At 40.2% G+C, this 21,458-nt stretch overlaps 2 protein-coding genes across 7 annotated transcripts in view; one reads left to right on the plus strand and one right to left on the minus strand.

Moving 5' to 3' along the window:
- dock1 (dedicator of cytokinesis 1) overlaps positions 1–21,458 on the plus strand; it is a 191,077-nt gene that overhangs the window by 92,726 nt on the left and 76,893 nt on the right. The window lies entirely within an intron of this gene.
- LOC120738048 (inhibitory synaptic factor 2A) overlaps positions 1–21,458 on the minus strand; it is a 30,031-nt gene that overhangs the window by 5,783 nt on the left and 2,790 nt on the right. Inside the window, exons 1-3 of one of the 3 annotated variants that reach the window (XM_040039082.1) lie at positions 12,030–13,351; positions 7,037–7,108; positions 1,396–1,506 (exon numbers count right to left, since the gene is read on the minus strand). In XM_040039082.1, coding sequence (XP_039895016.1) covers positions 1,497–1,506; positions 7,037–7,108; positions 12,030–13,297 — 1,350 coding nt within the window. In that variant the 5' untranslated portion in view covers positions 13,298–13,351 and the 3' untranslated portion in view covers positions 1,396–1,496. Of the gene's footprint in view, positions 1–1,395; positions 1,507–7,036; positions 7,109–12,029; positions 13,352–21,458 lie in introns of those variants that run through there. The other 2 variants (XM_040039081.1, XM_040039080.1) reach the window with 2 other exon arrangements.

Here is a 21,458-nt window from a genome sequence, read left to right on the forward strand (position 1 = left end):
ATTGTGAGTAACATCCTCCTCTCTGCCAATTAATGCTCTCTGTTCGCTATGGTAACATGTAAATATTTAAAATTCATAACACACTGGAAAAGACTAAGGAAAACCGAGTAAATGAAAACCATAAATTTCACACACAAGCCTCAACTCTCGTGGCCCGGTACCAGACGACTAACGGAACAGTACCGGTCTGTGGCCCGGGTGTTGGGGACCGCTGATTTAAAAAGTCTTTATAGTAGGGTTGGGTGATTCCATCCTCTCGTCCCCCTGTGGCATCGCTATTGGATGGCAGAGGAGGTTAAAGCACACCCATTGTGGTGGCTCTATTCATCTTCCATAATAACAATATGTGGCCACAAGGCAAAAAACCTCCAAATGAGCTAAAGTGGAACATCTACATTGGGAGTTTTTTCATCCAGTAAGAAGAAATGTTTATAAGTTGACTTAAAACACTGAATTATTTAGCTTTATCGTAATTAGTTAACCTAATGGACAGGTATCAGTTGAACAGCTAAAAGAGTATTAACAGACTTTAATACTGAGACGAGACGGGAAGTTTAGGAGACGAATACGTGTCTCTGCACTTTACAGTCTCGACGGTCACATTTGCACACATTTAAAAATCAAACCAGCAGTCACAAATATCCTGCTGTTGTCTCTCTTTTGATGATGACGATAGATCAGTGTAACCTCTCCACACAGACGCACATTAACTTCAAAGCTTGTAGAAGTCCGTGCGTGAATTGTGGATGCGTAGCCACGCACGCCCAAGTAAGTCTGGGTTGCAAGTTCCGGTTATATGTGGAAGTGCAACCAGAAACTATAATGAGGAAGATTCAGTTTATTATACACCTCATAATAATTATATCAGTTTATTGCGTCAGTGGAGAAAAAGCACAAAAATCGCCCTGATCGACGAGCCGTCGTCAATAGTTTTGACCATCACCATCCATAGACACAACACTACTTCATAAGTCTGTAGTCTTCTGATTTGACTGTGAACCTCATTGGAAGCTGAAACTAAATGAATGATCTTTGTTAGAAAACACCCCCAACCACCCTGGGACACTACCCAGTCGAACTTAAATGCTGTGAACGTGATTTATTTATTTATTTTTTTTTAAAAAGAGGAGTGTTTGCACTGACGTATAAAGTCACATGATGCAGTACCAGTTGACAATATCAGCATATAAACTAACAATGCTGTACTCAACATAGCTTATGAAGTGTTTTCATTCCTTTTCAAGCCTGATATTTTTTAAATATTTCGTTTTTAAAGTTGAGTAATACACGTAGTAAATGTAATGTAATCAGACTAATCCCCACAAACAGCATACATATTTGAACAATCAAAAGTCTCTGGTTAGTCATCCTTGTAGCTGTGTGTTGTTACTTAGCCTTTGTGTGAAACTGAATCTGCGCAGCTCTCAGGAGCCAGGCGAATCATACAAAGTAGATGTAAAGTGCCCCGTGGCTTGGGAACAGCATAGCAAGGAAAATTAAATGTCACTGAAAAGAGAAAAAAAATCAGCATAACTTCATTTGGAAAAAAAAAGAGAGAAAAAAAGATAATCATCTCATCTTTGAAACCTACTCAAAAGGCCTTGTAATGAAAGATTTATTAGTCTCTACCCAGCCCAGTTATCAGCATTGCCTTATAAAAGTGTCACGGGCCCCCATGCGTCACTCCGCATTTGGACTTTTTGCTGAAAGCAAAAAGTGAGACGTTGTTGGCATTTACTGTCCCCTATCTGCCACTCCCTGGAGGGGGTTGTTGGATCAGAACAAATTGAAGAAAGCACTTCGGACCTTGTCAGTCTTTAACCTCTGTCCCTCACTTGTTCCTCCTCTATCTTTGTCTTCCTCTCTTACCCCCATTCCTTCCTCTCTACAAAGTGTGTGTGTGTGTGTGTATGTAATAAATATATATATATATATATATATATATATAAAGATAGAAAAATAATTTTGTCCAATTCCACGTACAATACATAATCTCTCATTTTAACTTATTCGTTGTTATACAAACCTCTCACCTGCCCTTTATCCGTCTGGGTCTTTATCTCTCGTTGTCTCTTTCATCCCCTCGCTCTTACACATTCACACTCTGCCTTTCTTTTTGTTCCCCTTATCTTTTCTGGGTGTGAATGTGCTCTTCTTGACTGTCCTCACTGTCCCTTCACACTATCTGTCATACCGAGGATCACTCTTGTAGCTATGGTAACCGGCTTACCACCATGTTGGAAAACATCATTATGCTTGCAGAAAAAGAGATATCTTCCCCCAGCACTGCTGTGCGGTAGGACAGCCTCGCTGCTCAGTAATTTCCATATGTTCTAATGTAATCAGCTCTTCAGCCTTTAGCGACGCTTAATTGATTTTCATAGCCTCGCACAATAGATTGGATATTTGTCCTCCTTTTAAAAGCCCATTCCTTTGTTGATTTCTTTTTTTTTGCTATCTTATTGCACTGCACAGTGTTATTCAAAGAATGTTTTACCATCAGATAGTCAGTTTAATGATCACTAGTAATGCTCTGCTTCAGAATTAATCGCAGGACTCGGAAGCTAATGAGAAAATTTAACTGTTGGGGAATATTTGTAGTCTGTTGTGAACAATGTAACTCAGTGATGGGGACCTCCCAAATCGACTTCCTTAATCACAACCACTTAAATCTATCTCTGTTTTTGATCAGCACATTAACCCATATAAAAGCAATGTGAGGAAAATGAGATTACAGGGTTTTTGCGTCAAGAAGCATCAGCGGAATGCATTTCGAATCCCGGCTTTTCCGCACCATCCTGTCTATTGGTGTCTTTTTATCCAGCTTCTTTCTGTGTTTGTCTCTCATGTAGGGCTGCCACGATTAGTCGACTAGTCAGGATTACGTCGACTATCAAAATTGTCTACGACTAATTTAATAGTCGACGCGTCGTTTGAAGCTTTGTAAGATCCCAAAAGACGAAGAAATTAGTAGTAGGATTTAAGAGTGTAATAACGGACTGAAACAGAAGATGGCAGCACTGCATGTACAAGGATGCCAGCTGCCGTTAAACCCCGAAGAAGAAGAAACTGTGTCCCAGAATTCATAGCGCAGCCCAGCTCAGTTTCCAACAATGGCGGCAGCTAGTTAGTTTTAATGTTACTCTTATTATTCTTTCTCGGTCACAAAATAAACGTTTAACATATTTTCAGGTGAGAATGTAGCTGTGTAAACCTCAAATATCTGCTCAGTTTATCAAGACACCACATATTTTCAAAAGCGCTCCAACGTTTTCGGAGACGTCTGTTACCCACTAGCTCGATAGCTAGCCGGGGGCAAGGCTCACTAGAGCCCATGAGAACACCGGACTCCCGGCAAATCTTTTTCAACCCACCGCCGTCTTTTGCTACTCAGGTTAAACATGACATATAAGTCACTTAGATAACTTCAAAATGTTATTGTTTGGCTTTTTTCGGTATTTTATTTGTTCCTGAGTAAATCGGTTTGGCTGAGATTAAAATTATAGTTTTTACACAGATGCTCGAGAATATACTCCGGTGTCCCGTTATATTTTAGATAGCAAGGAGCAGACGGCTGAGTTTATTAAACTCCACCGAAACAATCTGCAAATTTCATTCAAATTTAATAAACTATCATCTTGTCTTTATTTTTAGTTAGCACATACCGTAAACACTTAAAGCTGTAAGCTAATGATAGTTATATAAGAGCAGATGCATGCTGGTGCAATAAGCTGTATGTTTTACGTCCAATGGATGCACGATCTGATTAGTCGACGATCAAAATAATCGTTTTTGGCAGCCCTACTCTCATGCTTAGTCTCTAACTCCCCCCACCAAACTCCTCTCTCCTAACCCTTCTCAGTAACAGATGCTACGTCACTGTAATAGGCAAGACAGAATATTGTTTTTTTTCTGCCTTTTTCCTCATTCTGTTTCAATGTCATGCACATTGTATTAAGCTTTGAATCCCCAAGTTCATTTGAAAACACACTGTTAGCTGTGTGGAGGAGATAACATATTCTGGAGAAAAAGTGAGATTGAGAAAGTTACTGAGGGAGGATGAAAGAGAGACCGACCGAGTTCAAGATGGTTAAAAACGAGGAAAGTGGGACCAGACAAGGACAAGAGACTATAGCAGCTTTTGTATTCTGTTTGAAGTCCATGCCCATAGACTGCAGCATCATATTGATCTGGTGCTGTTGTTATGCTAAGGTTGGGTTGGATGATGCCAGATACTCTTGGACGAATTGATTACGTTGAAGAGTGCATGGCTTCTTACTTGGCGTTAAAATGATTTATGTATCCATATTTCCAACTCTAGCCTCGAGATCATGTATATCACATTAACATTTAGGAGTTTACTCCAGCATACTCACGAGAAATCCTGATATCATAGACAACTATTCTTCCCTTATACACAGTGTTCCTTCACGGCTCTGCCTCCTATGCTGTGTTCCTCCACCTCCAGAGAGGTTGTTTTCATGGAGATCTAAGTAATTAGATTGCCATTTAATCCCCCCGCCTGTGTGAATACAACTGCTATATTTGATTCTGTGTCTAATCAACACAATTTACCATGCCAAGCGAGTCTCTTAAAGAAGAACTCGGGTCAATTTAACAGATTTTAAACATCACACTTAAAAATTTTGCCCTTCATCAAGCTAAAACCCTGCCAGACCCAGACAGGGTTTGTTAAAAATGAGCCTCCTGGGTTTTTTTTATTTTTATTGACAGCTATTTTTCCAATATACAATCTGTGTTTTTCTGCACTTCCTCCGCAGGTGAAGAATTTCAGTCGATTGTGGCAGATCTAGGAAGCCGAATGTGGATATTTGACGTTAAAGACAGTTGTCAGTCTTTCTGCAAGATCAACACCTGCAAAAATCAGAGGGAAAATCTGACCTTACTTTGTGTCAACTTTATAGAACAATCAGTTTTTCTTTGGGCTTTTTTAGTATTGAAAATCTCCATATGCGTTCTATTTTGAACAACTCACTCATATGTATAATTGGCTCATATTCAAATGGCTACACTTAATCATAGCTTTTATTGCAACCTGCATTTGCATATTTAATATCTTCAGTGGGAATTGAGGTCACATTGATATACACACCAGGAGCTACGTTTACAGAAGCCTAAAATTTGAATTATAGTCGGTTTAAAAGTGCAAACAGAATAAAAATACCCAATCTGAACACTGCAATCAAATTAAACAATTGTCATTTCAATTTTTTACATTTTTTTTTTTTTTAAAGAAATTTTTCACTTTTGCACCTGTCAGCACATCACTGATTAAATATCGGCCACATCTAAACACCAGAGCATTAGAAATCACATTGATGTGATGACTTTAGTAAAAAAACCCAAACAAATAAAAACAAAAGTGTGCAAGCAACATAGGAAAGGTAATTTCTTCTAAGAGTCTTACAGTGAAATTGCTTTTATTTGTTAAAATTAAGCATTTTGCTACACAGTTTGTTGCTTGCAGATTGAGAGCAAAGGTTAGCAAACATCTTTGTGGTCTTGTCTTAGGAATGGAGAGTGGAGAAAGAGCCTGTGTTAGAGGGAACAGGGGTGCCTATTCTCCATGGCCAAAGCTCTGCATTGACACTATACATATTAACTATATATAAGAGCGAAATCTCATCTCAGGAGTCAGTTCTATTTCATTCATTTTTTTAAAGCATTGCCTATTAATTAGTTCTGTCTTGTGTCCTTCAAATTCTTTGCCATCAGTCAGCTCAAATCACCCCATCGTTCTGTCATTGAATTGTTGTTAAAGCACCATTCTTGTTGTCAACCCTGCGGCTATGCAGAGGACCTGCTGGGATCCTAAAATATTTTACGTTGCAATGCACCCTTCCTGATCTCACACATCAGAGGGAACAGAGTTATGCCCTGCTCCTTGATTTTCAGGAGCCGATTGAAGTATGGCCAGAGGCTTATCAGTTATTGAGAGCAGTAGATAGAAAATGATTATAAATGGCTTCTCAGAGGAGAAAAGTAGACTGAGTAGAACAGCAGTGACCACTGAAAACACTTTTATTGATTGCCTCTCACCCACCTACTTTTTTAAATCTCCTTTCTTTTCCATCTCTTCCCCATCTCGCTCGTTTTGACCGTTGTCAGCTTACTTCTTGTAATCACTAAAAAACAGAAACCGCTAAGCTGCATGCGCATACGCAATTTAACCTTGTGTCTTGCCATTCTAACTGTGAGTAAAGAGCCTTCATGGGGGTCATACTGACTGTGTAAGAACATGGTACAAGCTTGACTTAATTGTCATGCCCTATAAGGACTCACGTAGACTTAACAAATGAAATTTAGCAGCAATCTCAGTTTGGTAGGGCACTGCATCTTTGGAATTTATTTCAAAGTTGGGCTTTAATTAAGTATTGCAATAACTTTTAGCTGGCTTGTTGTGAGTTTGTGTATAGGGATTCATGATTCTTAGAGGCTATATCTGAGAACCATCGCTGAATTTAGCGTTTTTGTATGAGAATTAGATATTCTGAAGCCACCAACAGAGCAACTAAACATTGTTTAACATAGAAGCATAGTGCCTCCAAATTAAGTTATGCCACGTGTGTCTTCAAAAGAAGATACTTTCTCGCCTGGTTGACTTTGCACACGTATATTAGTTTTCAAATAAATTGAACTTTACATTTAAGTCATTCAGATTTTTAGTTGGCTTGGAAACAGCGCACTGTGATGATATTTCGTGATGTGTGGACGGTAATTAATTTCACCTTTTGCAACCCTGTGCTCACACGCTCCATTGTATTTATCCCCTCTACTCAGTGAATGAAGCAGTGTGAAGGGACAGTATGAGAATCAGAAGAAGACGTATAGCTTAATGGACAGCGTCGCGTGTAAATGTCACATGTCCCCATGCGCTCATTAGCAGCATTCACATTAGTAATAGCCCTTCCCCTCCTCTCTGTGGTGTCTCTTTTCCACCTGTTCACTTTCCCTCAAGGAGAAAGAGCAGGGCGCATTTGGATCATCGTGTCTTTGAAGAGGAATGCCTACTAACCTGTAAATAATGCATGCGCTGTTCCGGCATGTGTCACAGTTGGCCGTGTCCTGTCCGGTTCGATAGGAGAGTCTGCGGGGAAGATAAGAGTCGTGAATGAGTAATTACAGGACTTGTTAGGCTGCTCCCTCACACCTTCCTTTCTCATCTTATTTGTCATCCCTCGTTAGCGAGAGCGAAGTAAATGAGGGTGATGATGAGGAGTCACACTGCCCTCCTGACTGGCCCGTGCCTGGTAGCCAGGGCACGGTGTCAGCCATTACTTGTGGTTGACTGATTAGTAGTCAGATAAAGCTAAAGGGTACACAAGGTGAGTTTGTGGCCTGTGTTTAAAGAGGATTTTCATTATAGACTTGTTTCAGTAGTCATGTATAACCATTGGACTGAAAATGAATGGAAAAGCAGCCAAAGAAAAACTTTGAAAGATCTTTGGAAACCCTGAAGAACTATTCCCCAATATTACTTTTAAAAATGACAAGAATACCAGGCTCCATAGAAGCAAAATAGAAATAAACGAGCAGCGGTTCAAGACTTTTGCACGGTTCTGTTTACCACATAGAGATGCCATGCATAATTTTTAATAACTGTGCTCTTCTTCATCAATCACTGGCAGGTATTTGTATGTCATCACGCATATTAGATACCACTCTCCTGCTAACCAAAACAGCTTATTCGGGTTATATCAGTGCCAGCATCAATACCACCTTGGTACACAGGCATGTAACCTTTGAAACACAGTTTAAAACTTGCTTACCAGTGGATCAGGTATTTTTATCTGTCAAGGTTTTGAGATGTCTAAGGTTTCTCTCTTCACCCTTTCTGTTAGAGCTCATCCCAGTGATGAACAGCTGCACATTTTTCCAGACAAAAAGGCCTTTGTTACTCAGTTTAATCAATAAAATATATGAAAACAGAGAGACTGCTCAGAGTGGGCTCTGTGGATTAGTCTCAGTAATGGGGGCACTGTTTCTGGAGAGAGATGTTGCTGTTGAACTTTCAACAGTATTGTTTTGTCAAGTAACACATCAGCATAAATACCAACAGAGATTAGCGAGAAGATGTTTTTTCTTCTTTGTGAGGTTTATTTAGATGTGATGATGCTTTCACAGACAGTTACACATGTCTGGTTTCTCAAGTGAACCTTAATGTTAAAGCCACTGTGTTCCATTCCTCATACTTCTAATGGGTAACTTTTGCTTTTAATCCTCAGCTTTCATCTTTGCAGTAGAATAGCCGTTTTTCATTTCTCTCACTACTACTTTTGCCAGGCTACCCACAGGCTGCGGCACCAATAAAAATTAAAGCCCTACCATAAATTTCCCCTCCTTATCTACTGCACTGCTTTCTGCGCTGTGTGCTCTGACAGGTATATTGGAGGTGTTGACATCAATATTGTTATTTAAGACTGTACCAGACTCGGGAAATGGGATGGATGCAATGATACAAGATTTACGTTTACATGTTTACATTTGCAACTGGGATTAATTGTAATAATAGGCTTGGAAGTGCAGTGCAGTGCAGTGCAGTGAGGAAGACCACAGCCACGCTCGCTTTTCGCAAGACGAGTCAATCAATAAACAACTGATGGGTTACATTGTCAACTGAATTGTGCTCTTTGAACGACTCCCCTATTTTCTGTCTTTCTCTAACCCTCATGCTGTCTAGGTCTCTTTCCCCCTCAATCTTTCATAACTCCTCACCCCTCTCACACTGAGTTGATAGGAGAAAATAAGAGAGTAGAGCTCATTTCGGCAAGCTTCCCTGGGGAGCGCGAAGCCAAAAGTACCATTAACAGTATATTTACACACCTCCCTCGATTTTGCTACTACGTGAAGTCTCCCAAATGTCACCGAGTGGGTGGGATTCCAGGGGCATAAAAACATGCACACATACACAGTGCTAATAGACACGCTAGCAACAAGTCCCCATGAGTGTGATTAATTGGGTCTGGGCTGCCAGCACTATCTGATGATACAGCATTATTCCCAAGCTTTGTGTTCATGGGTCCAGCCAATGATGTACTCTAGAATCCTTCCCACTGTCACGCTCTATGCTCTGGGCAAGACTGTAGTCGAGGGACAAGTGTCTGTGTGTGTTTGTGCTTTTCAGAGTGTTCCCTTTGTAATAGCTTCTCATCCCCAGTCTCGTCAGACTTTATAGTCCCAAGTTTTTTAGTGGTTTTCTTCCCTAACTGTCTCATTTTTTTGTTAATAGCAAAGTCGAAGAAGCCATTTTCAATGCTGAGGGACTGGAATTGCTATTCCAATATGTAGTTTTTTGGAGGAAGTAATACTTTTGATGGGGATAAAACCACTCCAGTTGAAACATCAGTACCAAAAGAGAAGTTACAAAAAAGGGTTAACTTTCATATTCACCAAAGGATAGAAGTCATCAAGCCAATAGGAAAAAACAAAACAAAAAAGCCTTCTATGTCTTTCTTTCAAGAAATATGTTGTTTTGCAAATTGTAGTTTCTTTAAGATCACTGCTAGATTTTAAGGCACATAGAAGGCTTTGATGTCTGCCATGTTCTTGGGTTGATGGAAAGCTCTGTGCCCACCTGCTGCCTGCTGCACTCTCCGCCTCTTGAACTCACTGGGGAGAGCAGCAGGCAGACTTTTGTAGCTTCTCTTTAAGAAGTAAACAGTGATTTTTCTACTGTGCTTTTGGTTTAAGATTTGCACTAACAAGACCCTCAGAGGATGCTGTCATGCGATATATTTCTGTAAATGTAATGTACATCGCAGATTGTTGTTATCTGGAAGGTCCTGGCTGCACATGGGAAAGATGGTGCTGACTTTTAGCTTCAAACTCGCTCCAATACAGCTGGTGACATCACACCTCAATATAGTTACATTTCAGTTCGAGACATCCGATCAGAGGAGTCTAATAATTTGAGTTTGTGATGAATTTGTTTTGATGTGAAACTGCCAAGCAGTTTGAATCCACCACCACTATGTTTTTCCCTGCTTGCTGGTTTTTTTACGATAAAATGTGAAACTCTTCAGGTTATATGTAGTTTTATTCTATTTTGTAACTGTATCCTTCTTTTCTTCCTCCTAGACTTTTGTCTTTTGCACCCCTATTTTCTTTCTCCTGATGTCACACAGATCAGGAGAAACAAAAGATTTTTTGCATCAGCATCACAGCCACTGTAGACATGCACACATAGTGATTAATGCAATAGTTCTAAGTTATATGACTTAATATAAGATGCAATTCACCTATAGCCTATGGGCAGTCCTATTGCTTGTGTCAGTGACATTTACATAGGGGGTAAGTGAAGCTAATGTAGTGTGAAAAAAGTGACCTTTGAAATACAGAAATACTGTATTTACAGGACAAAGATGACTATGCTTGAATAGATAAATAGAAGTTCACTTAGCCTTGGATGGATTACACGGGGCTTACACTGCTCACTGGCTTTAGCTTAATGTAGGAAGCACAATGTGAAAACACAGTGTCTTTGTGTATGTGAACAAATGGTGCCATTAAAGAGTGCTCACTTATTTTTGTCTATGAAAAGCTTCTCCTCTCCTTACCTCCCCACTTCCCACCTGCCACTTTAGACACATCTGATAAGTCAGATGTGCTCGGCAACGCATTGAAAGTAGTGTCCCGCACTATGTCACGCGTGTGCGAACTTTTTCAATCGCATTTTTCTAAGTTTGTCAACTAGGAGATTAAAGTTGCATTGTGCAAGACTGAAGGAGGATAATTTCCTTGTTAGAGGGTTGCAAATGCTACGTGTTATGTTTGAAGTTGAAATTGAGAATTGCTTTCTTACACTTGGAAGTACTTGTACTTGTGTCCTCCTTGTTTATAAGCTTGACAGGTGCGTTTTAGATATGTTGATTATATGGGGTTTCTCGCTCCATGCCGTAACACGGCTACTGGTCAAAACAGATAGGGATCTGGGTGCCGAGCCCCAGCAATTCTCCCAACAAATTGCCCATTTTGTTTGCCTCGTCCCTTTAGATAGCATCAAACCCACTGAAATAGAGGATTGTCTGTCTGCAGCCCTTTTGTATATACTCAGTATCTTTTGGACAATAAATGGCTTTTTCACAGGCTGTGGCTTTTTCACATGCCTTGGACTTTTCTAGATAAACTTATAGTCTGCTGCTGGATAAAGCCAATCGTTAAATTTTACGTTTAGTATTTTCTTTAAGTAATAAACAATCTTAAATTTAATGCCATTCTGTAATTTGATGCCCTGCTTAGAATAATATTCATGTCTTGAGCATTTTAGTGTTAAATTACTCAATTAACAAACTGAGAGAGCGTTGCTTAGCACTGGGTTTGTGAATGAAGGTGACATACACAATGGCAACATGTGATTTAAAGCATGTACGTAATGCAGCAGCTGCACCATATCTAAGGAAAATTGTCACAAAAGGGCATTGCACTGTAATAGCACTGCAGGGCACATCCAAGTGAAAGCCACATCACTACAGCTACAATAATGCTCTTTTGGTGCCTCAGTCAAGGCTCTGCTGAGCAGCTGTCACACTTATAAGATTTTTACTGTAATAAAGAAATAATGTGTCACACCGACATTGTATTTTTGTTGTTGATACTGAATCATGAACGTGTTATGTTTCTCTTGTTTTGTAATATATTCTTCTCTCAGTTTTTATCTGTAGATTTATAGCATTCCTTTGTGGCTAACATAAGACCCGCATCAGTGTACGTTAAGTAGACAACTCTTGCTAAACCAATCAATAGATGCTTTTGTTGTTTGTTTTGTCTGTGTTGCGTGTTTTGTAATACATCTGTAGTTCCATAATTCAGCCATGGTTGGCCACTGAGTCATTTTCAGTGCTAAATCGATCTTTGGCCTTTTAGCATAAAATTGGTTCTCCTCAGTTCTGTACAGTCAGTGTTACCAATTTACAATCTGGAGAAGAGCCTTGGTGTGGGACCGGTACTGTGCATCTGCGGCAGGGAGAAATAATCGTGCATCTGTACACGATTCGAGTGAGATGGCTTACCCTTCTCTGTGGGCCTCTCCTTTTTCCAGTTCCTGGATGACCCCCAGCAGCACCTTGATGGTCTCTTGGCTGGAGCTGATGAGATTTTCCATGGCCTGGAGCTGTGCTTTAACGTCCCCGTCCTGATTCATAGGCACTATTTGCTTACAGGCTTCCTGCGTTTGGTCGGTTGGTGTTCCATCAGCCTCACCGCCTATGCAGGGTGACAGAGGTTCCTCCATGCCCCGTATAGGCCGGGCAGATAACTGCCCCGTGTGGCACTGTGCCTGTGTTTTACAGCCTCCACGGGATCGTGGTAACGTCTCACTCGACAGCCCGTTGAGCTGCAGGCCTTTCTTTCGCTTGCTCCGTACAGACGGACTGTCCAGGCACTCCACCTGGGTGAGGGAGTTCCAGGCGATGGGGCCCGTAACCTTGGAGGCCCTGTCCGGCAGGGTTCGGGATGAGCCCTCCTCCAGATTGAGCAGCTGCCTCTTGGCCGAGCGGTCTGTGTCGGCCTCCCTGTGTTGTAATCCTGTTCTGGCTTTGGAAGGTATGCTGCAGAGCTGGTACTCTGCCTGTGCTCCAGCTCCGCTTCCTCTCGGTGTGTCTGCGAGGCAGTCTGTGTCTGCAGTGCAACTGAGCAGCAGAGCATCAGAGCACAGGCCATCAGGTGCAGTGTGCTGCTCCACTGTGGCAATGCACTCATTAGTATGGAGCAGAGCCCTGGTCCTCAGGACTCCGCTCCCCCCACAGGCCCCCTCCTCCTCCTCATCTAAACCCTGCTCAGGTGCCTTAGACTGCTTCACCTCCATGATAAAACCGTTATTCTGACCTTTATAAGTTTCCACGGCCGCCACATGCTTAAAGGTATGTCCTTTTTTGCGCTCGAAGGGAAACGTCTGATACCGTTTCTTCAGGTCGGGTGACGTCTGAACACCTGTGCTCCTTGTGACGTTAGGAATCGATCTGCGTGCAGGGACAGTCATGTATTTGCGGTATGCCACTTTGTATGACATTGGTTTGCCACTTTTCCCCGCTGCCTGCAACTCCGCCTCTCTTTGCTCGTTCTGCGCCTCGCAGATGTCCTTGAAACGCACTTGCAAGGCCTTGTTTCTCTTCCTCACCTGTCGATTGGCTTCCAGGGAATACTTTACCTCCAGCGCCAGCGAAGTGGAGGGCACGGGCGCTGCCTCCGAGTCAGACTCTGAGTTGGTGAGCATGCATTTGCCACCCTCCTTGCTCACCATGTTTCCTGAGAGGCATAGAGGAGAAACACTGTTAATCATCAGTAATGAGGGGCTTAGACAAAGACCCTTGCCTGACTATTACATCCCACTCGATAAAACACACATTCTCTCTTAGCTTAGGGAGAAGGGAGGAAACAGTGTAATTAAATAGAGCTAAAGGTATATGATTTAAAAAAAAGCTTTTATCAGACACTTCACATTAAAATGAAACAAATAGACATTTTCAGTGAATATCTTTGCAAAGCTGAGGTTGATATTTGATATGCTTTCTTTTCTTCTAGAGCTAAAGGTGCAGCTTAAACTATGGAAGTCAGTTTTTCACATGCATGTACTGCAGATTTCTTTCCCTTTTTATTTCTTTTTTTTTATTGCCCGATTTCATGGCTCTTTTATGCTTGGCAGTTATTTACTGTTTATTTGCTGAATCACAACTCAGCTTAGGCTGTAACGGTTCCCCAAAAATTATCCTATCAAATTTCCATGATACATTTAATCGCCTCTGTGAAACTAATAACTCCAGTTTTAAATAATTTTCCTTCGTTTATCATTGTCAGTTAAAGTGTCTTTCATAACGACTTCCTCCTTTTCCTACCCCACTTTCTACATTTATGAGTATCTGCCGCTCTATTTGCGTTCGCCTTTTGGGTTTGTATCAATCACCGAGCTTACAATATATAAGGATGATGTCTGATTTTCCTTTCCGTGGTTTATTAGCTTCAGCACGATTCTTCACTGCCTCACCTTTCCTGCTCATAGTTAATAATTAATTCCCTGAATATGAAAAGTAGTCTCTTTTCTGACTTAACTGAGAAAATGTTAAGAAAAACATGAGGTTGACATCTGCAAACAGACAACTCTTTGTCAGAACGCTGTACAACAAGCCTCTGAGGAGAAACAAGCGGAGATAACGAATTATCTTTCCTTAGTACCACAGGTATGGTAGTGGGATCGTGACTCTGCAGTGTGCCTCTGAGGCTCTGACAGAAATATATTTCACCTTCTGCCTCCTCATTTACAATAAGGAAACGCTCCACGCACTCGTATAGATGCTGAATCAGATAGGCCAATTATCCTTCTCAGCTTATCTGCCATGACTGTTCTCTGTCACCAGCAAATGACTTCCTATTTCAAACCTGTCTGTTTACTTAGCTGGGAGCTACAGAACAGTTTTCTTTTTTTCCCCCCATCACTGTCTTCTTCGCCATCATCTATCACTCCGTAATATTAAATTAGCACGCTGGGTCTCTGGCTCCATTAGGCGACACCTATTTTTTACTGTCTCACCTAACATCTAGCTTAAGAGTCTTGTCTACAGACATTAGTCAGTGGCATCTGTAAATGTGATACTTTTACAGTGTTATAATCATTCAGTCATTTTATCCAAAAAGGTGCCTCATCCTCAGTTGCTTTTTCCTGCAATGAGAATGAGAATTTAGTTTAGCTGTGAATTATATGTTACCCGTTACATCCTTCGTTTACCGGATATGTCATGCCATATGGTATAATTGTCATTATCATAGGCTTTTTTCATAAAAGAAGCTATTTTGATTGAAACAGACAGATTGACACTCTTCCCTTGAAACTGGTCAACCCTCCTCCAGTTGTGTAATTGGGGAAGTGAGAGCAGCATGCACACATAGACAGGGTTGAGATGAGATGCTTTCTCCTGTGCAAACAGATGTCTGTTTGATTCTGAGCAGATGGGTAATTACTGATGTGACCAAGTGACCAGGGAATACAATCTAATGCAGTTTTTTGTTGAAAATGTATAAAAGCCCAGCACGGGGCGTGTTGGTAAACTACAAAAATCCTCCGCTGTTAAGATACACTTCCCACTTTAACAGGGGTATATAGTGAGTAGCTTTTATTTACTGTGCATCGTTCAAGAGCGGATGTTATAAAATACTCCACAACAAAAGACTAAAAAGCAAGTAAGAGACAACAAAAGACAATAAATGCAGACAACTGGATAAAAATGTAAGGCGGGGGGGATGCAGGATGTGAGAGAGAGATAGTTCTCCCTGCCCTTCACGCAAAGGCAGAGCGGGATTGCCTCATAATTCTCCATCGTCAAGAGCAGAATGTCAAAGGTCATGGATGCTACAATTTTAGCCCCAGTGTCCCTTTTAAGAAAGGATTTCTGTAACCCTTCACATAGAAGGCTTTAAATATACATTTTGGTGCCGCTACATATAACCTGAACCATAAAAACATTATAATTATTATTACATACATAGGTCCACACAGACATTAGAGTTAAACTGTAGCCAAAAATAATGATTGAGAGATTAAGGATATGCAGGGGAGTTTTCAGCAGCTGATTCAGCCAACGTGATGGGCCGAGGAAATTTAGGAACTCTAACCTTAAACGTTTGTACGCCTCTGGCTTTATTAAAAAAAGAAGAAAAAAACATGCGATAATTAAAGACCCTGATCAGATGATTGCAGAAGAAAACCACTGCAATTAGTTCTTAGTAGCTCTGTTATACATGCAGGAACCTGGGCATATTTGTTTTATTAATAAAAAATGAATTCTGATTTTTACTTGAACCCAGTGAAGGGAAGGAAAAATAGGGATGACGTGCGAGTGTTAGGTTTTTTGGGGGTTTTTTGTTTTGATTTTGTTTTCCATTCTGGACCAACTGATGTACACGTGAAATGAGCTGCAATAATCAAGACAGGACACAATTAGAGTTTGTACTAAAAGCTCCAGATTTTTGGGTGCCAGTAAATGGTTTTTCTTTACTTTTGTTCCTCAGCTGCAGGCTTATAGGTACAGTGCAGGAACTATTAGTTCATTATAAGAAAAAAACATGATTATTTTACTCTCTACTGATCATATCACAATCTTTGTGCAATAGTTACATACGAAACGATAAATTTTTTCCAATCCTGCACTCATACAACACTCGTTGTGTCTCCTGATACTTTTTACCACATTTAAAAAGTCATTTAAAATTCATTTTAGTTTTATTTTTTAAATACTTTGTTATATTGTTGTTGCTGCCGCTCTTTATAATAACATATAAGCTGCTGTAACAAAATAATTTTGGGTAAAAAAAAAAAAAATATAGACATTTTGTTAATATTTTTCCAGTACGTGGAAAGAAGAAATGATCAAGAAGAAGCCAGGGAGATCTTTGTTCAGTTACCAATGGAAACAAGTGTTACACTTTTTATCACAAAATGTCCAATTATAGCAAGTGTAAATCACATAAAGGCTCCTGACCCCTTTGCCATGAGGCTGATTGAGCTGTGAACATTCAGGAAGTTAGAGGAATGTAAAGTGGAAGAATCAGTACAGCACCTCCCGGTGAATTATTTCCTCTCGTTATTACCCTGTTTATCCCACATTTAAAAACCAGCAACTGAACAAAGGCAGATAATATTTTTTTAAATTCTTTTGACTACTTGCCATGTTACATTTATTCCCAGAATATATCTGTTTGCTCGCTTGGCTGTGTTCCATCACTGTCAAGAGACCTCTCCATGTTTGTTCAGTGGATGACATTTTCAAAGAGAGTTTAAATCGCTAACCTACATTCCCTCTCTCCAAATGAGGTCAATAAATACTTCGGTGGTATTAGCTAGGTCTAAATTAAACATTATATTTAATATGTGCAAATTTATGTATGATTACATTTCAAGATGTCACCCTGTTCTGAGCCATTAGGTAGGAATGTAGTTTGTCAGCACAAACAGCAACAGTGTTGCCTCTCTATTCCTCCTTTCCTATGCGGCGGCATGACAACGTGTACAGTTTTGTGATATTGTCTCATGTTCACATTTACATTTGATCGTATTTGACATGTCAGCACCGTAGGATGAATGATGTCTTCCTGGCTCCCCGTATCTGATTTGTTACCCATTGGGTGCAGACACGGGCAGCAGCACTCGTATCTCCCCTCCAGCTGCAACACCACCCTCTGGCCTTTTGCATAAACAGGATGATTCAGCACGCAAGGCTGTGACAACTGCCTCTTTTCATATGGTGGCCCTGGTCCTTTTTTTCTATTTAGAAGCTAGTTGGTGAAGTGAAGTGACCCACAATTTTCTACCCAGACCCCCGCCACCCAAAAAAAATAATCAAAAACCCAGACCTCACAAGGTCACATGCGCATAGCAAAGCACACTGACATTTTAATACTTGACCTGGTTTTAGCAGCGCCGCTGTCATAGCTGTCACGCTGGCCCTTTAGGTCACCATTTGGAATTTCTAGGGACACAATCACATTTGGCTAAAAGCGAGCCCGTTGAGCATTGCTAGTCTGGGGGCGATATTCTTCCGTTTAACAATTATATTAAGTTCTGTAATGGTTCGAGGACAATCCAGGTTACTGCAGTAATGCAATTCATTATCGTGGTATGATAGAAGAAGTTAGATAGAAGATAGAAGAAGAGAAGTGGTGCGCTCAGAGCACGTCCTCGCTTACACAGTGCACCTTACATTAAATGGAACCCCAATATTTGCCCTATTTAAAACTTTATACAAGTCACTTATTTGATGAATGGCAGCCTCCTAATTTTGCTTTTGCTCCCTGGGAGGACATCTTAAAAGGTGGAAATTTCCGTGTCCTGACTCAGCCTGGGGATTGAATGTTTACCCTAACTTCGAGCCTGACTAATTTTGTTTTATCGCTTCTGCTCTACTGACAGGAAAATTCATTAATATGGTATGCATCACAAAACCGGTGAATCGATTGAACGCTGGAAATGCGGCTATACATGTCAATTAGCTGCAGCAATGTAAGCATCCTATCTCGTTTAAGCATTTAATGGTATGTTTCTATTTTAGGGATTTCCAATCGTGCAGCTGAAACATACGCTCGGCAGAGAATGTAAAAATATTTCCCTGGCAGCTTGGAACAAGTAGTACAACTCTAAGCTATTTACTCATACAGTAAATGACTATATCCTTTTACTCTGAGACGGTGGGGCTTTTTAGAGCACTTAGTTTCAATTCTGAGAAATATTGATGTCTCCAGTACAGTGATATTTTTTGTAAAATATGCTTCCCTGTATGTAGCATTGATCTAGGAAAGGCTAGCTCATTTTTAGGTGAACTTGCATACACAGACTCAGCCCTCCACCCCATTCAGGACCTTTGGGATGAACTGGAACGCCATCTGCGAGCCAGGCCTTGTCACCCAAGCAACATCAGTGGCTGACCTTGCTAGAGCTCCCACGGCTGAATGACTGTTTATTCCTCCAGCCAGCTTTCCACATTTTATAAAAAAGCCTTCCCAGAATATCAATAATTGTACTTTTTATGTACATATTAGTGTATATAGCTGTGTGTGCCGCTACTACCATTAGCATTACTCTTTGAGTTTTTCAGACTGTATGAGCTTGAAGTTTGGTAATGAATTGCACTGCAGTTTTACACTATTAAAGGTCATTGTGATCTCAGAGGCTGCTTAAAGGAATGAGTGGCAGTATCATCACAGTCATGGACATTTTCAACTCTTTAATCTAGTTCCATCTACTCCTGCTTTGTTTCCCTCTTTTTTCCCCCCTCCACTGTCATAATTATACAGGGCTTAGTGGTGTTTTGCAAATTCTTTGATCTGCCTCTTAAGAGCAGACGGATTACGCAGTAAAAAGATTGTACTGGTAAGGTTACTTGACAGTGTGGGTTTATTGCTGGGTTATTATTTTCTGTCTCTTTGTGCCGTGTCATGTGAGCAGGCTTGGCTGTACCCTTGTTCATAGAGTGGGATGTGAGGAGGATTGACGGCTGGGTGTTTTGACAGTAAGTTGGTATTGAGGGAAAATATTAGGGAAGTGCATTTTCCTGGCATCACATGCAGGAAATCCTTTGTAAGTAAACAGTAGTTTACTGCTGTGGCATTGCACTGGAAATGGCTGGATTTTATGGGATTGGTTTCAGGCATGTTTAATTCAATGATGCTTCCTTCCATTAGTTTTTTTTCTACATTAGTTATTATCTATATTATTATTTCAGCAATGAATAAATACTATCTGTAGGATATCTTAAAGCGTAATACAAAGGCGTATTTTCACTCCTGGTTACAAATCATGTTGAGTTTAAGGAGAACTAAAATTACACCCGTCATCTTGGATAACATAGCTTGGCTTAAAACCAGATCTTCTTAAAGTGGACCGCAAGCCAAATGGCTGATTTAAAATGATTTAGCTTACTCCAATAGCGATGATAATAATATCATAACTGCAGTATTTGTTTCGACGCCAGAATCCTGAAATTGTGACCGAACCAATCCAGATTTGCTGTTGATCCACGCTGATCACAATATCCTTATTTTATATTTCTGCAATAAAAAAAGCTATGTTTGCAATACATATGTTATTTTTATGCATTGAGGTTTTTATTTCTTCCACTTAATGATCCCAAAGTAAACCATGTGTAAGTAAGACATTATGTACACATGGTTTAAGTATGGTGCTAGGAATAACTCTCACAAAAGAACATAGTGTACTCTATGCTGGCCTGCTGCTTATGTGGATCTTCTTATCCTCGGCCTGTAGCCCCCAGACTTTGTATCCTAATTATTTTTTACGCACTCTGTCCCTGCTGAATTGTACTTAGTTGGCTTTGCGTTGTGCACACTCAGGTAGGACCTTGATTAATTCTCAGAAAGTCTGTCTGTACGTCACAGGCTACTCTAGAGGGAGATCAGACCTCAGGATCTATACTGCAGAGACTGCCCGGTCTAATCACAATACATCATTGCCTCATCACCTTTTTTTCTTTACCACCTTTCTGCAGAACATTAGATCTCTTTTTTTGTCTTCATCCCCCTTTTTTGTACTCGTCTTCTCGTTGCTTTCTCTGTGTTTTTCTGTCTCTTTGCCTTCTAGACTGAGGTTTCAAAACTGATGGGTAACTAGAGAACTCCCCTGCTGCTTTCACATTCCTCATTGTCATCCCTAGCAAAGAAAAAAATACCCACACATATACGCAGCTACACATGAAGATGGAAAAGACGAGAAGAAACAGGTGCAGATAGAAAGAACATGGGGCTTATACTCGGTTCGGATATTGCAGATTGAACGTGGGTAAAATAGAGACAGAAATGAAAGGGGAAGATGAAACCATGGAGAAAGATCCATCAAGAAGAATAGTCAGAAACCACAGAGGAAACAACAGCTAAAGCCATTCTGTCTTGTGTCATTTGGTCAGCTCAGCTGAATCTTAAAAATATTGTGACGACAGTAACATCAAAGCAGTGTCACAGAAAGTGAAACTTGATATGTTCTTTGAAGAAAGTTTTATGTTTTATGGATTTTCACATAAAAAAGAAGGTTTTGTGAGGGTATATTTCACAGCACTGACGTGTGATGAGGCAAACAAGTTGGTTTGAGTGACAGTGTAAATAACTATTAAGGTAATGACTAAATACTTGGGACATTTGTGGTTTTGCTAACTGTTCTGGATACAGCAGGAACTGTGCATACGATCTTTTGACAGATGTTAGCTGGTGAACAGAAACCTTTTTAACAACAAAACCTAAAATGTTTACAACACATTTGCTTACCTTTTCTTATAAAGGTCAAAATTTGGGGCTTTTATGTAAATGAAAATTTAATATCTGGATTTTGGGATGTTGGTCAAACCTGTTTTACACCAGATAAAAACAAGAGAAGGTAATTTCTTATAATTAGTAGACTTGTTAATTAAATATGAACTTTATCCGTATAATATATAAATACATATACAAATTTATATACTTTTTCTAAGGGAAAGTCCTTGCTGATTTCAGCAAAACAATGCAGAGTTTCATTTGGCGTGCATTACAACACCATGGTCTGTTAGTGTTACTGGCCTCGAATCCAGACGCGTCACACAATAATTAAAGTTATGAAAAAGTTATGACAAAATGATGAACGAGACCCCAAACTTTTGAGAAAATCTGATATCAGGAGAAAACAGGAAAATATTTCTCTTTCAGAGGGTCTTCTCAGTTCTCAAGCTCTTACAAAACACTGTCAAAAAGAAGAGGTGATGTAACACAGTAGTAAACATGGCCTTGTCCCAGCTTCTTCTTTCTTTTAGCATGCCACTGGCAACAAATTCAAAAGGCTATATTTTTTAAAAAAAACAATAAAATGTTATAATATTTGGTGTGTTGTCTTCCACTATTTTCAGGTTTTACATGATTTGCAAATCACTGTAATTCCCCCACTGATCACCATAGTGAATAACATTCCTCGTCTTGTT

Source organism: Simochromis diagramma, unplaced genomic scaffold, assembly GCF_900408965.1.
Source record: "Simochromis diagramma unplaced genomic scaffold, fSimDia1.1 OVJJ01000402.1, whole genome shotgun sequence".
NCBI classification, from domain to species: Eukaryota; Metazoa; Chordata; class Actinopteri; order Cichliformes; family Cichlidae; genus Simochromis; species Simochromis diagramma.